At 30.8% G+C, this 17,988-nt stretch overlaps 3 protein-coding genes and 1 long non-coding RNA gene across 5 annotated transcripts; 3 read left to right on the forward strand and 1 right to left on the reverse strand.

The window, feature by feature from the left end:
• The first annotated feature begins 651 nt into the window (after positions 1-651).
• LOC130444252 (uncharacterized) lies at positions 652-1,601 on the forward strand. Of its 2 annotated transcripts, XR_008909932.1 has the most exons (3): positions 652-1,097; positions 1,152-1,346; positions 1,458-1,601. It is a non-coding gene; the product is annotated as an uncharacterized LOC130444252 (long non-coding RNA). The 2 variants fall into 2 exon arrangements; XR_008909931.1 differs by having other exon boundaries at positions 652-1,346.
• Positions 1,270-9,773, reverse strand: LOC130444251 (S-phase kinase-associated protein 2). Its single transcript, XM_056779315.1, has 8 exons — positions 9,549-9,773; positions 9,266-9,494; positions 9,072-9,183; positions 8,759-8,982; positions 6,189-6,472; positions 4,909-5,036; positions 4,638-4,797; positions 1,270-3,810 (listed from the first exon to the last, which is right to left on the reverse strand). Exons 1-8 carry the CDS (start codon positions 9,599-9,601, stop codon positions 3,618-3,620), a joined length of 1,383 nt encoding a protein of 460 aa, XP_056635293.1. The 5' UTR covers positions 9,602-9,773; the 3' UTR covers positions 1,270-3,617.
• Positions 9,774-9,919: 146 nt separating this feature from the next.
• On the forward strand, positions 9,920-12,854 carry LOC130444253 (protein SCO1 homolog, mitochondrial). Its single transcript, XM_056779316.1, has 4 exons — positions 9,920-10,062; positions 10,114-10,297; positions 10,592-10,998; positions 12,639-12,854. The coding sequence occupies exons 1-4, from the start codon at positions 9,985-9,987 to the stop codon at positions 12,783-12,785; spliced, it is 816 nt and encodes a 271-aa protein (XP_056635294.1). The 5' UTR covers positions 9,920-9,984; the 3' UTR covers positions 12,786-12,854.
• Positions 12,855-15,248: 2,394 nt separating this feature from the next.
• On the forward strand, positions 15,249-16,918 carry LOC130444107 (uncharacterized). Its single transcript, XM_056779118.1, has 6 exons — positions 15,249-15,315; positions 15,371-15,446; positions 15,794-15,837; positions 16,216-16,251; positions 16,565-16,750; positions 16,812-16,918. Exons 1-6 carry the CDS (start codon positions 15,256-15,258, stop codon positions 16,827-16,829), a joined length of 420 nt encoding a protein of 139 aa, XP_056635096.1. The 5' UTR covers positions 15,249-15,255; the 3' UTR covers positions 16,830-16,918.
• The last annotated feature ends 1,070 nt before the right edge of the window (positions 16,919-17,988 follow it).

Raw genomic sequence — 17,988 nt, forward strand, 5'->3', positions numbered from 1 at the left:
TAACTTTGCAAAAAAAATTAGGGTTGCATATTTGGACCATGAGAACATCCCCAACAGGTACATGTACAGAGGAGTTACTATGGGTGAACCAAAACCTTGTAAAAGAAAATAATCAAACCTGGTATATGCTTCAGAATGAAATACCGAAAAAGCTTATCTTTGAGAAAGAATTTACCTGCCATATGGATGGTTCCCCGCTGAATGCTGTAGATCTCTTAATGTAAATCCGCACTGCAAGTTAATATTGGTCGCATTCTAATGGATTGTATCCTGGACGCATTGAGATAAAGCCTGTATCCAACTGACTGTCTTATAAAACTGAACTAATCACGCTTTCTTCTATTTTCACTGGGCACAAGATTGAATATAAAAACGATTTATATGGGTTGATAGGATGGTTTTAGATGATAATGAGAAGTCATTGCGACTACCATCAGTCTGTTACGTTTATAAATAACTGGGTGATTGCCAGGCAGGTATCTACTATCTTACCAATCTTCGTGTAGTGTGGCCTCTGTTCTAAAAACCTTCAAGCATTTCAGGAAGTAACTTACTTGGGTTTCAGGTCACACTAATTGAAGTTAACGATACAGAAGATCATCTGACAAGAATCTCTATTATCCTTCCACGTCAGATTTTTATATAAGTATACACATGTCAATTTATAGGTTTGAATTCAGAGAAAATACTTCATGTTTCATATAAGTAATGGGAATACCTTACCACGTGTGGGACTGTCAATATCACTTGGTCTTCTTACAACATTGAATGTACTTCTGCCCTGATCGACTTTAATGGGAAAAAACAATCACTATCTACTAGGAGCACTAGTTTCTCAGGATTCAATTCAAACAACTGGAAAAAGTTTCTTGTTTAAAAATCAGATAGCTAATTTTGTCGAACGTTCTGGTTGGTTAGGTTAGGTTAGATTTTATTTACAATGGGGGTTGTTTATAAACCCGTCGCTGTTGATTATCGGGTCTGTTTGAACAAAAGAGTTGATTGGTAAGAAGAGTAGAAGGTTTATCTATGTGTACTTTTGCTTATCTCATATCTTCTCAGAGCTTATCTTCTTAATTCTTTTGAACTTATTAGTGGTTAGTGAATAACAAGCTGTACTTTGCTTACATCACACACCAGTATTTTTTTAGGACTTTTTTACACTCCAGCCCCACAGCATAGAGCCACATAATTTCATCCATAATAGTAGCTCTGCAGTCCAAGCAACAAAGTAATATATGGGTTATGGTAAATTAAAATAATAATTGTTTTATACAAATTTATTAAGGCACTTTCTGTCGTAATTATATATAATCCTAATAATATTTCGAATATATTAACAGCCGGTAAGTCCAAATTTTAATGTGCAATAACAATTAATCGAACGAAAAAATGGAGGAAAATGAATTTGACTATAATAAAACATTTTCTTATTAATAATTTTCCAACTATTTTAGAAGCTTATTTGTAATACCCGGCAATAACTAAATGAGGTACTATCCAATACTTACATCCTATTTTTGAACACAAAATATAAAAAAAAAGTGAATTTATTTGGAACCAACAACAAAGAATAACTTGCTTCAAATTGGATTATCTTTTATACAAAAAAGATGTTTGTCCCAAGAGTATCAAGTCGTATCTCGATGGTAAAATTAAATCAACTTATAATCTTGGAAAACTAGATTTTTACAGGTAAGGAATTTTAAGGTTATGATCTCGAAACAAATAGATGGAAGAAATTTGTATCTCAAAGACCGAAAGGGTGAAGATAGTGTTTTGAAAGTGTTCGATAGTGAAAATGCTCAGAAAGGTGACACTTTCACCAAATAAAACTACGTTGATCTATTGAGAAGAATGTGTGAAACAATCGGGATAAAACAGCAACAGCTTTGGTAGCTCGAGTTGTAGTTCTTCCTTGTTTACAAATATCGATACGCTGACAAAAAGAAGGAAGTTTCACGAAACACAGGTGGGAATGTGCTATTCATCGCACAGGCTATAAAAACATCCATAAATAGATACAAAAGTAGGATAAAACCTTGTAATAAATCCTATAATTCAAAACGTGATCAATTGTTTTATTTTAAACCCAAATTCTGCGAATTGACTAATACTCAAAAATATCCAATTTGGAACAACATTTATATTGAATCAAAGAGAAAATAAAATATTTTGAATGATAATAGATATTCAGGGTACTGAACTTATTTTTTGAATAACTTATATATTAGTGCTATACTTTGCCGTTTGTCACGTGATACTTAGTCACATTGAGTTTTTTTGAGCTACTTCCCAGGAACCAAACGATCAATTCCGATGTTTACTGTCAACAATTAATGAAATTGGATGAAGCAATCATAGAAAAACTGCCAGAATTGTCAAATCGGAAAAGTTGATAATGCAAGGCCTCACACATTTTTGGCAACTCGTGGGAAACTATTTGAGCTTGGCTGGGAAGTGATGCCACATACTCCGTACAGCCCTGATCTGGCACCATCTGATTACCATTTATTTCGAAGTTCGAATTATGATGACCTTCAATCATACCTGGTTCAGTTTTTTGCTGATAAGGACTAGAAATTTTACGAGCGGGTAATCATGAAGTTGAAAGAAAGATGGCAAAAGGTTATTGAGCAAAATGGAAATATATAATACAAAACCGTAATTACTTTATCGCCAACCCAATATAGTCCAGATTTGGCAATGATAGACTTTCCAGTTTACAGACGATCAGAAAAGTTTTGCATGCGACCAAGGTATGCATATCGAAACAGATCAGTAACGATAGAGGGTGACATGTTGATAGGGTGATCATTGGAACAGGTCACCTTAATGCTCAGAGATTAAATCGCTCCCTTTATTCAAAATTACTTTGAAAAATGAGATTAGAACTCAAGTTGCTTTTTTAAATTGTGTTTCAAACTCTCTTTTTTTATATTTTTTGGTAAAATATGTATTAATTTCACTGAGAAGTGTAGTTAATATGAAAATAAATTTCAGGTCATTTACATTTTAATTGTTCAAACCCTTGTTATGGTGTTACAACAAATATTTTAGAAATTTTCATTTATTGTTCATCGATAAGTTGAAAAAAAGCCGAAATATGAAAAATATAGTTCAATTCACCATTTTACATTTTCCAATTGAATTATCCAAAAGAGAAAATGTTTGAAACAAAAAAAATAGTTCCCATAACCAAATTAGGAAAATTTTACGAATCAATCCAGGAATATCAAAAATTATTGCAGAAATTTGCTTTTAAATGTTGAATAACTTTGTTAATTACATTTGTATTTTTTGATTTAAATTAGATATAACGATAAAATAGGAAGAAAATATCAGTATAACGGAATCCTTATAATATGTCAAAATCTATATAGCAATCAACATTTTTACCATTAAGGTATCAAAATTTCAACAAAATGACTTAATCAATAACCAATAATAAAAATACCCTTTTTCTTCTAACGAACCTACTTATTTAAATTTTTTAACTTTCCAAGTTATGTCAAACGACGACGTTTATACTGAGACCATTCACATTTAATAACGATATAAACTTAATTATAAATTAAATCACAAATCAGCATTTTAATACGTTAAATGGGACATAATCAGTCTCGTACTCGCATATTCCATATACTAGATCTCCGCATACCCACAGTAGGCCTAGCTATCGAACTAAATTTGAATTTGTTTATTTGAACTTTGGCCCCCAATCCTTCTTGTATCGTCCTTAATTCGTCTGCGTCGTTGTAACCCCCGTGGATGTCCAAGTAAGAAAGATTATAAATTTTTTTTAGATATCTGCAAAAAGATAATTCAATTAAGAAATCTTTTTATCAAAAAATCAATTTTAACCGTTTGTATTTACACTAGATTGGTTAAGAAAATCATACTTTTCAAATTTTAATTTGAATTTATATAGTGACACAATTTTTAATCAATGAGTCTCATTATTGAATCATTGTTTTGAAGCTGTGGAAAAAATGTCGCAACCAATAATTATTGTCAAAAAAAGAAAAATATCCAAGACAACAATGGGGAGGATGACATGCGACTCTGCTATATAAGTGCGCTTACAAAAAAACCAAAAAAAATACACTTTTATAGTATATGAAACTAAAATGTTACTCAAGAGAAAATTTTCCTATCTCCCTTTCAGCTACAAACCACGGCTTACAACCTTGCCATTCTTGACAATTCTTAATCATCATTAGGAACTAGTGTCCAAGGGTCACTTGGAATCACTTAACTATATGATCAACAGATCCTAATGGTTCCCATCAGGAGTGATGGGTCCCATCAATTATTATGTCAGAACAATCCTTCATATATTTTTTCTTTGGTATTTCTTTTTTTTTCGCTCTCTCCCTTTTACTACTCTTAATAAAGTTTTTCGTATTCTATAATTATTCGTTTAGATGTTTTTAGAAGACATGGCTTATACTCTTTTTATACTGATAATTTTAAACAAACTTTCCCACAACCAACAATTGCAATATTCAAACGGTTTGGTTGAATTATAGAATCATTCTAATCTAATAATTTTCGAAAAATTGTAGTAATGAACAAATATGATTTATTTTAAATTATCTTATACAAACTGATAACCCATATGGAGTCATACTTACAGTAATGATTTGTATGGAATTAAATAGCATCGTGAAAGTGCTAAAAAATTTAATTCTTCTAATACTGTTAGTCGTTCGACCGCTTCTCCAGTTATAGAAGTACAATCAGATAAATCTAATTCTCTTAGTCTTGGACAACTCGAAACTAGATCAAATACATCTGAAAATGTATGATACATGAAAATCAATATATTATTCAAGAATTTAGTTTATTCAAGCAGTGGAAATTAGTTAATTGTATTATTTATATTATTAATTAATTATCACTTACGTTTATCAGTCAATAATTTCCTACAACCAGATAAATTAAGTCTATCCATTGTGGACGGCAAATTTTTACAAATATATTGGATAGAAGGAGTATTCAAATACGTCCAAGCTAAATTCAATTCTCGAATTCTAAAAAAGTTGGTAGAATTAATATAATATAACAAAAACTAAGCACAATCATGTTATTCAAAAAATATAGAAGAACAACTCGAAATACAAAACGATACATCTCTATATTAGGAAATAAAAGTCATTCAAATCGATTAAATCTTGTTTTTAAATAAAAATAACGACTAGAGAGAATACCCTGAATTACTACCAACTGGAAATCGGTGGTTAGACGAGGACTGGGAGGATGAGAGATAAAGATCACAATAAGAATTTAATTGGCCCGAAACTTAAGAACATCCTTACCAACAAAGATATTAACTCGAAACTAATATGTTACATATGGTCGGTATTGCTTTATTCAAAAATCAGAGATAAATATATTGGAAGTATTTGACCCACCATTGAATGTTAGGAGTACCATGGACTAATAAAATGACAAATGAAGAGATACGAAAAGAATGGGAAAAGACAGAAAAATTCTCCTAAATATAAAATGAACAAAAACAGCATATATGCATCAAATACTTAGAATCCCAACGTACTGACTTCTTCAACTCATAGTTGAGGGTAGGATGGTAAACGGAAAGTCTTGGCTGAGGAAAATAAGAGAGTGGACAGGGCCTGAGAAATAAAGGAGATCTGGTTCACACAGTAGCAAACAGAGCAGCCTGAGAAAATGTAATCACCAAAAACCAATAATGGTGGATAGGTAGCAGAAGAATAAGAAGAAGTAAAGTAATATTTTATCAAAATTATTGAAGGTATGAATTCAGAAATTTTATAAATACTTTCAAATTTTTTCTATAAGTTGTAAGCATTTAAAAAATGTAAAAAACCCTTGTATAAAAAATGTTTTTTTTAGTCACATGACTTATTGAGTGATGTGTTATATGTAATTGTATGATGCAACATAATGTTACTGTACTTTATTGATACAACAATTTTTCTTTATTTAAAAGTTTACAGTTTCCATTTTAACTAAGGTAGTCAGCATTATCATAAAAATGTAGCTTTTAAGCCACTTTAACGTGAAAATAGTCCCCCTAGTTCGATTTTAATAGCAAATAATCGAATTTTAGTCACATCTAGGAGCCCTGAACTATCCATTTATATAATAATAATAGTATGCTTCAAAACTTTATATTTTTCAAGTAAATAAATGTTACTTACTTTCTACAATTAGCTAATAAATATTTAAATCCATCCTCCATCATCCCCGCGGCCATTGCAAAATTAATAACTTCAATGTCTTTATTGGCCGATAACGCTATCAAGACCTCATCATTAACTTGAACGTTTTCCAAACTGAGTTTCTTAAGGCGCCTACATTTACTTAACAATATAGTCAGACTTTGAGGAGAAATATATGCCATACTTAAATCTAAATAGAGCAGTCTTGATTTGAAGTCTGGTAAAGCAGCCTTAACACCCGGCAAAATGGGTGGATATTTTACCTATAGAATGAAAAAGACTTAAGCACCCATAAGTTACAAGGAAAAGTTTCAAAGCAAAAAAAGTTTACAGCATCTGCTAAAATGTTTTAAAGAGATTCATTATTAAGCAACAGATCAAATTTGACATATGTATAAAATATTACAACACACAAAAGTGCCCCATAATTATAAAATAATACCATATTGGAAAGACTGTGTCCAAATTTTTATAATTGTGAAAGGTTGAGATGATTTATTTTGTAGCGTTAGGTTGCAAGAAGTTGATTCCTCCAAAACAACAATGGGGGTTTGTTTAAATTTATCCAAAAGAAGTAAATTTACCCTGAAAAGTCTGGAGTTGTTGATAAAATTGATACCTTTTTAGATTATGATTTTAAGAATAACTTTTAATTTAACTTAAGAGGTTTGAGTCAACTTCTGTAAGGAGGTATGGGACAGTCTCTAAAACCTTCTTACAAACATATCCTTCATTATATAACAGACATTTTCATCGAAGATCTGTTGCTTGATAGCTCTGTCACAGATCGCCCATACCATGAAGAATAATCAAATGCGAGTCTCAATAAAACTTTGATATAGCCATCAACTTCATCTAGTTGTAACAGAACTTCTTTTGTTGATGATCAGTTCTTTGGTAACTCTGTCACGGGCAGCCTAACCCATGAAGAATACTCAAATGCGAGTATCAATGATAAGGCCAACAACTAATGAAGTGAAACAATACTAAAGAAATACAGTCTTTTATAATACAAGGAACAAAGCCATACCTCTAGGAAAACTATAGCAAACTATACAATAAAAATTAAGCAGTACAAGAGGACTTGATAGAAAAAAATTTCCTGAAAGGAAAATCTTATGAATTTTTCAGATATATGTATATATAATCAAAATTATTGTTAAATTTCAGTATATATAATAATAATGTAAAAATATTAAATTTTTAGAAGTTTTAATTGATTTTATTTTATATCATAAATCTCCTCTAACACTATCCTTAACCACCCCAGAGCAAGGAGGATTAGGACACTTTACAGAATTATGTCAGATGGCGATCTGTATTTATGACCTTTCTTCTAATATTGGAAAAGCTTTTCCAATAGCTATGAGGTCCACAAATATCATAAGCAGCTGTAAAAATACTCGATTATTCCCATTAAATTCTTACATTTTTAAGGATAATAATTTTTTGCCTTCTGCTGTATCCTTATTGAAAGTGAAGAAAATGCAATACACACCCATTGGAATCAGTATTTGATGCTCCTAACATAACCGGAAAGTGGCTGAAAATGAGACCAAAAATCTAACAGAAAATATATAAGGACTCCAAAAGACACAAATCTGTGAGACCAATAGCTAGTGGGGTAAGTTTAGCACCCCTGAAAGATATTGTGAAGCCAGTTGCTAGCTCAAAGGAAACAATGTTGTCCTCATTGCCAAATGTTATTACCTTTCCCAAAGGCAGGAGAGAAGCAAGAAAAGGTAGAAAAGAGTTTGAAGGACTTGAACCAGTTAATGTAAAAAACTGAAAGAGACAATTTGCTGTTGTTGAATTCAAAGGTGGCAAATAAGTGTCATTTGATCATAGATATCTGTGCCTTATTAACAATGTGAATGATGAAAATGAGGAAATAAGAGCAAATACTTGGTTTAACAACAAATCCAAACATTTTGCTAAAAGGGGAAAAGATGTAATAAAAATTTTTCATTCATATAGACATTTTTTAAATGGTCTAATGTTAAAAACACTTAGATTTTGATTTCTGTCAGAATAGGTTAAGTTTATTTTCTATTACAAATTTTTGAAACCCATGGTCATTTAATAAACCACATTAACATAGTTATCATTTTTTATTATTAAAACCCTCTATATGTATATCAGGGTCATGAAATTGTGCACAACAGCTGCACTAGAAAAAATTCTAAATCTTCACATAGTATTGGAAAGTGTGGCAGAGAAAACATCACATAAAATTTTCAGAGATGGAATCACCAAAAAAAACCTGTTCCTAAATAATGACTAATCCTGGGACATGCCTCAGGACATTACATCTAAAAAGTGTTGTTTGAGAAGAACTTTACCTCAATAATAAACTATAAAAGCAAGTGGGATAAAAACACCATACATGAAATGATAAGTGAAAAGTTAATTCAAATACAAATTCTTTTATTTGCAAATATAGTTGAGCAAATCATACATGTTAGATTAAAAATATAATTGAATCTAATTAATAAACAGTGGACAAAATCTAATGAGAAACTGGAATTAAATTCTAAAAAACTACTTACGGATGATCTTGCCAACCTTAAAACAACAACTTGTTTACTCATTATTTTTCCTAATTCTCCAGCTTGGAGATGTCTATTAGAAACATCCATTCTTGTCCACAAGCTCTCATCCTGAGTAAGTCTATGAAATCTCTTACAAACTAATGCTATATCCATTAAATAAGTTTTTGGTAACCATCTTAGTATATATAGAATCACTTCATCTGATAATAAATCGAAATAATCTAAAAATTGTACGAACTTAATCAAATAATTCTTAAGAAAAAATATAAACAAAAATTGGATATTGAAATTATCTTATACATATACATACTTGTTTTATCTGTAGGTTTAATAATTGGTTTTGTTACTAAAATCGAATCCCATTCACCAAGACTTAACTTATCTAGTGATTCCTTAGTTAAAGTTGACTCCAATATTGATAACTACAAATAATCAACATTCATTCTAGACATTTAACAACAAATATATCACCTATATATACATTAAATTAAAAAATATAATTACCTGTTTATCTCTTGTATTTGGTGTCATAGAAGCACACGAGACGTCTATAGCACCAGGTTCGGTTTTACAAAATATAGTATCATCATCTGTGAAAATTTCTTCATCATCACAATCCAAACGTCCTACGCCGTGATCAAAAATTTCGTGTAAAACTACTTCATTTTTGTGTAAACTCCATCTCTCATTTTTATTAAGATCATCTACATCTTCATCGTATCTTGCACGTTTACTAAATAATTGAAATTTAAGCGAATTTCAGTAATTATATCACGTTTTTACTTACCGTAGAGGTGATCTATCAACATTTACATCTACCGGCCGTAATACATTAGACATTTTAATTCAGCTGATTTAACTTTCGAATCTCAGTTTTCCATTTTAACTACGATCCCTCGGTTTTCAAAGAAATTCCCTCCAAGAAAATACAAAAACTGAAATTGACATACGACTTATATTCCACTATTCAATAAACTAAATGGTTTTATTTCCAACATACGTGATTTGACATATGTCAAAATTATAATTGCGTTCATTTTCTACCACCGGATTAAATGTGTACATTTTCACAATAAACCAGTCATACTTTGGACGTGAAAGATTAGTTATCTATTTTGATAATTTACATGACTTGTTGTTTTATAATTGAGTGTAGTCGATTGATTAGGTCATCGAACTATACATAGTGTGTCAATAATAACCTAAAAAAATTACCGACGACAATGTCTTCTTACAAAGTATTTAGGACGTTAAATACTCAATATTTACGAAGAAATATTAACTATTTTCAAAGAAATGAGGTAGTTTTATTATAACTTAGTTTCTGAAAATATCGTTTTTTTTATTTATAGATTTTGTTGCCATGTATAATAAAAATTAACGCCAGGAAATACAGTAATAAAGCACCTTTCCCTAAACCGAAACTTCCAGGAACAGGTATTGGACCTGTAACATGGAAAAATCTTGCAATCACCTCAGTTTTAGGAGGAAGTTTGTTGGCTTTTATGTGGTATATAAAAAAAGAAAAAGAGGAAGGTAATAGAAAAACATGTTTCTTTCCATATAGTTTTTTTATAAATCATTTTGTTTGTTAATTTTAACAACAATTTCTATTCGGCTTAATTTTGAGCAAGCTTTATGAAATCTTTTGTGGCTTTTTCTATGACCTTTTTCATATATTGGCATGATATTTGGCATACTACATCATCTGTAATATAATTTATTTGCCCCAATTTGAGAGTAGTTTTGAACATCTTTCATTATTTATTGATTCAAGAATATATTTCGGTAATTCCACCAATTTTTTAATAATACTAGAATATTTTTAAGCCCAAATGAAAGAGAGACAACGAATGCTTGGTAAAACAGCTATAGGTGGAAAATTCGAACTAGTTGACAGCAGTGGAAAACTCAGGAACAGCGATGAATTTCTTGGGAAATGGATGTTGATTTATTTTGGTTTCACACATTGTCCTGACGTGTGTCCTGATGAATTAGAAAAAATGGCGGGTGTTATTGATATTTTAGATAAATCAGACGATATGCCACAAATACAACCTATATTTATATCAGTGGACCCCAATAGAGATACTCCGAAATTAGTTGGTGAATACTGTAAAGAATTTACCCCGCGATTATTAGGTTTAACTGGTTCAGAACAACAAGTTGCACAAGCTTGTAAAGCTTACAGGGTTTATTTCAGTGCTGGTCCAAAAGACACTGATAGTGATTATATTGTAAGTATTTTAACAGCAATCATATCAACCCCCATAGTTCTATCACTTAAAATATATACATAAATTCATTTATTTGAAATTATTGGTATTAGTTTGTCGTTCTTATGATATATTTTATGATAAAATCACAAGGCAGTTTTTTTGAAGACTTCTATAGAAAGGGAAGCAGTAAATAATGCATAAGAGGATCAGAACACAAATTTTGGAAACCTGATAGGACATTTAAACACTCTAAAAGAGAGTAAGGAATCAATTGATATGATTATGGATACCATGTATTCCAAATTGTGCTTTGATGACCTGATAACAAGTCAACAGCATACAAAGATTGTATTCTCGGGAGGCTCATTGGTATTCTGTGCTGATAGGTCAAAAATGGACAAGTAGGGGCTGAAATATATTTCCCAATAACCTAATTGACTTTCCCCTTTGGGCTCTAAGCACCTGACTGCACAATCTTTGGACTCACTGGGAGTAAACAACAAAGTTCCTTTGATACAAGTATCTAGACAGCTAGGAATGCATGGCCATGAAGAAGCTGATACTATGGTGAAGAAAGGAATGTAAATTCCTTTTCAGATTTGTCAGAAAGTCATGGTTGTAAATAAAGTTAGAAAACAAGATAAAATCATTGCTTGCATTAAGACTCCAAGTTTAAGATAATTGAAGAGAATTCTTATTCTTATTCTACCAATTGGTTCCAAAAGGCTTTCACTAAACAAAGATGAGCTAAAGAATGTTACTAATAGGCTCACTGGATGGCATCCAGGCCACCACCTAAATAATACCAGAGAAACTACTGGCAGCTTTTTCTGAGTTTAACAAAGTATTTTACCGGATTTCGCACGAATTGCCTAAATGCCATGATTATTTTGATGATATTATTTGTCGTGGTGCCACAGTTGACGAGTTTTAACAGAGACTTTTCCTGGAACGTATGGCAAAATTTGATTTGCATCTAAACAAGATTATATGTAGTTTCTTATAAACTCGTGTTTCATTTCTTGGGTATAATGAAATACTGAGAAATGTTGATGAGGTGAGAACTTTTCTAGGAATAATGACATTATATTATAGCAGATTGATTGGAAAAGACGCTGGTTATGTGAACGGCTTGTATTTATTGAAACTAGATCAAAGGTTTGTTCTTAGTAGCCGCACTGGCAGAACTAGTTCAGAAAGTGTACATTAAAGCATTCTATGTAGCAGAACCAGCTCTAGTATCGCTGTTCTTAGTAGCAGCGTAAGAGAATTAGTTCATCCAGTTCACTGAACTGCTTGCACTGTCTACAAGGTATGAATCACATCAAATAACCTCAAATACAACAATCGGCAAATGCTCCATTGCTCTCTGCACTTTATCCTTCTTTGTATCCGAACCAACTAATTCTATACACTCCAGAACTGGTCCAGTTCAGTACAGTTCCAGTGGAGCTACTAAGAACAAACCTCAAATAATAATCATGTGATAGTGACAGGATGAATGATTGCTCGATTAGAATCAGGGGTGCCACAATAACTGTGGATATGAGATATTTCCCTTGGAAATCTTCATTTTTTGTAGTTAAAATTTTTAAATGAAAGTTAATTTTGATAAGGGATTCTATGTCACAGTCATTTATGGAATTCGCGAATTTTAGGTTGACCACACAATAATAATGTATCTGGTAAATCCAGATGGTAATTTTGTTGATTATTACGGTCAAAATAGGACAGCCTCGGAAATTTCTACGTCGATCCGGGTTCACGTCTTAAAATATAACCACGGAAAGAAGAGCTGGTTATAATAATATATGTTTAATTGTTCTGTAAATAGCATTTAAATGTTTATAAAGTTAATAAATAATTATTAATAAGTTCCGTTGTAGTCTATCATTTTCTTTTAGCAAATTACATCGGTCGTTAGGTTTTTATTCAATTGATAATTGAGTGGTGGAATTTTTGATTCTACTCCTTAATGAAAAAGTTCATTCATGCAACAAGGTAAATTACTCATAGGCGTCCATTTGCAACTCGTTCTAATTAATTATTAACAAAATAAAATGCTACTTGTTCGTTTAATGAAACTGTAAGTTTCTATTAAAAATTTTGACACATTCAATCTGCCAATTTTCTTTCTAGTCGTCATAGTTACATTGTAGGCAGTCAAGGGGTCGTTGAGCACATTAAGCCTTCAGATTAGCCCCCACTTGACCGATCAGGTGCTTTGACTTGAAGCCTTTGATGTCATTAGGTAAGCTGTGAGGCTTCCTCAAGTGTTTAAACCGCGCTCGTATGAGTATAAAACACTCACAGATGACGTGGTCTGCGGTTTCGTCCTTCTCCATGCACCAATGGCACTCCGGATCGTCCGTTATGCCCATAGTGTGGAGAAGGCAGTGTTCAGTTAGAAGTCCGGTCACGCTCTTTCTCACTTTTCCAATACTACAATTCTAATTAGATTTCCCTGTCTTTAATATTAACTCTGTAGGTTAGATTGTCTGAAAAATTGCAGAATTTATAATTCATTTTCCGCCTATCAGTGGTATTTTCGTCAATATCTACGAAATCAGCTGTTTATAACTACAAGTACCTGAATACATGTTGAGAATTGATCAAATTGACAGCTGACCCGACCTATCCTCACCTCACACTATTTTGTTTTATATAGAGTCAAAGTTGGTAATCATGTTGATGTTAATTTTAATTTAGTTAAGTTGGCACTCTTTGATATGTTCAAGTGACAGGCTTGCTCCAATTTGCAATTTCAAGAAATCTTAAGTATTGAGCAACAATCCGACGATTGTTTAGCAAGAGTTTTGTTAATCAAAACAAGTATTGTCAAACGATTCAAAAGGTATGTTCATTTCGTATCAAATTAAATTTTATTTTTGTATTTAAATCGTGTCGTCACATCTCAAAACTTCGTTCATTAATTTTATTTCACAGAATTGTAAACAAACAAATAAGTTGCTTTTATATAAATGTCCTGATTATTTTTCTTATTAAAATTGTAAAAGTTAGATACTGATTTTTGTGTACATCGACCTTTTTCAATAAACTGAACATTTTGTCAACTTTGGACTTCATCATTTCTCAACAAACAACCCAAACCCACATGCCAACCATTATGACAAATAACTCCTATTGTGGATCTTCCAAAAATACTACTTGAAACAACAACAGAAAATTTATTTTATTATTCAAAGTAACTCTCAAAATTTAATATCAACGTTGATATTATTGCCTACTACTTTCTTTTAATTAGTTTTGTATTAATAAATTGAAACAATGATATTTTTGTATTGTTTATAACCTATATTAAAGAGATTATTTTATGAAAAATTGAATAACATACTTTACTAGAAAATTCATCATCTTGCGGAATGCTGAAATAATTTTATTTTACTACACTAAAACAAAAAATGCATTTTCTATTCAAATATATCAGATTCCAAGCACTACGGAATAATAATCATTAATGATAATTCTACTCTTAAAGGCCAATTCATAAACTTGATTTTACTTTTGCCATCCGCGGGTGACGTTTGACGTTCATAGCAAATTCTACACCGTATTGATAAACTTACGTTGCTGCCGTTAACCTAAAAATTTTGTTATTATTTTTGACGTGTGTAATGCTTTACTATGAATAGTAAAATGTAATACCGAGCATGATGTAAAGACTACAAGGTGTGCTATAGCGCACCAGCTGGGAAGCAGCCAATGAGAATTCGCTCCCAAAGAGATGCGCAGAACGAGTCGAAAATGAGCCCTCGGGAAGAACACACCTTGTAGTCTTTACATCATGATACTGAGGTCACTTCCTTTTTAAAGAGATACCAATACTTACTAGAGACAAACCAAAATTTCCCAACTGTGCGTTTAGTATTTATTACTTGTATAATGTAATGTAATAAATATCTATTAAGTGATATTGAATACTGAAATCGTATTATAATTAAATAAATGTATTAGTATCTTGAGGTTGTGTTCAGGTACAAATACAAATAACGTAATTAAATTATACTACTTCCGAATTTACTGTTTCATTTTTTTAATTGAGAGAAAACTTATCTCAAATAAATAACCTCAAAAATGTTAAAATCCCGACAAATTCCAACACGTAAGTTACGAAATTTATTTTTTTTCTTCTAACACTGATGGCCTACTACACTCCCCGCCTTTTGTTATAATCTTTTGTATAACAGAAAAATATTAATTACTTGCGACAATATAAAACGGTTAGAAAATTGTTGTTAATTCATATTTCCAATTATGAAGTGGTTAGTAATTGGACTATGTTTATATTTTGTTACGCTAGATGGATGGTGTGCGGTAAGTTGTATAAATTGAAAGAAAAAAAAAAGATTTAACTAAAATATCGCTCTAGATAACGGAAAAACAATTGAACGCAACGAAAAAATTGGTACGAAATTCGTGTACTACCAAAACGAAAGTTGCTCCTGGTGAGTAAAAACAATGACATACGATTATGTTCTTTAAGCTAATTTATAAACGTTTTATTTTTAAATAACCAAATTAATTACCAATATCTTTTGTTTAAATTTTGTAATTCCCGCAAAAACTATTTCAACTGTCGAGCTTAGACAAGATTTTCGCTGTCATAGAGTAAATTACAGAGTTGCCACGTTTAATTTAATAGAAGTTATTTAATCGAAATACTATTAAAAACTAATGAGACGATACCCTTATATCAACTAATTGATTTCCATTTATAATTAACATAATAATCATTATTTTGGCATACCCATTTCTTTGTTAATTATTTGAAGAATATATTCTTCTTTTTTAGAAGTGGTAGATGCAATGCATAAAGGAGATTTCAGTAATGGACAGGTAATTATTATATTTTCGAATCGTTTTTAAGGAACCGTAATGTATTAGTTGCTGAATATTTACGCTTATTAGATGTTTGTTCATATTAGTACTCGGAGAATAAAAAAGAAGAAGTGCTAAGTAGATATGTCTATCTCAAAGTGTTTATTGTGGACGGTCATAACTTTAAAAAAAAAGCGAGAGTAGTATTGTGCAAGCAAAAAGAAACATAACCTCACAAGTATCCAAAAACGTTCATAACCTACGATAAACTTTATTTTGAAATACTACTTATTTTTCAATAACAAAATGTTATATTAAAAAAAAGTTCTGGAATATACAGTCGATTTGAATGACAACTGGGATGTTGTATTAACCCAGTTTTTATTTTGATTTCAGTGCTACATCCTCTGCATTATGAATACGTATAAATTGGTAAGTTTCGTAAGATAAAAAAAATGTTTGTATACATAATTGTGACAACCCTCGTATACGATATAAAAAAACATTATGATGACTACGTAATTATATCTAGAAATAATTTTTATTAATATCTCACTTCGAAACTGTTGCACGTACGTATAATAACAAAACTTTTATTTTAAAAACGTAACTACTCAACCTAACAAAGAGACGCCGTTATTAATTACAAAAATACATATACTACTGCCATCTACATAAAAGTAACCCAACTATTAATTAATCTAAAGTAAGAAAACATTACACATATTTTTAAATGAATTTTTAGATAAAAACTGATGGATCTTTTGATTGGGAAGGAGGAATTGCTACCGTTAAAGCAAATGCTCCGCCACATATAGCCGCTACTGCCGCTGCAAGCATTAAAAATTGTAAAGATGCAATGAAAAACAAAAGCGACAAATGTCTTGGTTCCGCTGAAATAGCTATGTGTATATACAATGATGACCCTCCAGTATGTTACAAATGATACTATCTTCATTTCTAATCGTCTCTCTAATTTATTTTTGTTTCAGAATTATTTCTTTCCATAATCTTGGATCCATTTAACACATTTGTAAAATACATTTTATAACGATGCGATAATATTTATTATAAATGATTAAATATAACATGAAGCATTTGAGAAGTAGTTTTATTTCTTCCAAAGAGATATTCTCATATCTTCCAAATTTTTTTATGAAAATTTGTTTCATAAAAGTATAAATAAATAATTCTTATTCAGTGTCAGTAAAGGGGCGTTTACACTGATAAAGGAGTTGATCAAGTAAAATGAATTCATGAAAACGAATTTAACATGTAAACCCTCACTTGATCGACTAAATTGAATATGTTGTGATGATAAAATGGGCGAAATGTGATTATAAAAGAAGAGAAACAGTGACTTTTGTACTCTGTACATGTATTTTAAATTTTTTAAGTAAATAAGGTTATTTCTAGTTTTATGTGGAGTAAAAGAGCTTCATTTATTAAAGTATCTTGTTTACTAAATTTAAATGCAACTTGTTCTATTAAATAGTAAAACTGTTATTCATTCATACGAAGAAAATTTTCTTAATGTTCCATTTTCAATTCACACAGAGGGATATTTGAAGATCTTTGTGCCTCTTTCCGAGTAATCTACTCTTTAACTCAAATTCCCTTCCTCTTTTATTTCTTCTTACGCACAATGTTTGCTAGAACTAAATCTATTTCGAGAATAGATTAATTTATTAAATATATTAAACTATTGTCGCCATTTTGAATAAACTGAAATAATCAACTCACTCGAACAGTGTAAACACCCCTTAAAATGTATGTTACATGAAAAGAGAAGAAGAATGATATTAGAATCCTCCAAATTTTGTGAATTAAGTTTTTGATAGTATTACCTCTATTTTTAATACATATAATATGATAAATTGAAACATATTTACATAACTACTTTTTTTCAATTAAAACTATAATAAGTAGAACTACAAATATATAAAATTGAAAAAAAATTTGTTTATAGCATAGTTCTATGGTTTATACGAATATTGATTATGGAAACATAACAGTAGGTAGTTTTTCTTTTCGCTTATTATAAGTATATAGTAGAATTCTTTTTGTTTTTAGATAAACATTTTTTTGTAAACGACAATTGCGCTAATCAACTACTTACATTCAAAACATTCCGTTGTAGTACCATATTCATACAATTTGGCAACGTTA

This window comes from Diorhabda sublineata, chromosome 5, assembly GCF_026230105.1.
Source record: "Diorhabda sublineata isolate icDioSubl1.1 chromosome 5, icDioSubl1.1, whole genome shotgun sequence".
In the NCBI taxonomy this organism is placed as follows: Eukaryota; Metazoa; Arthropoda; class Insecta; order Coleoptera; family Chrysomelidae; genus Diorhabda; species Diorhabda sublineata.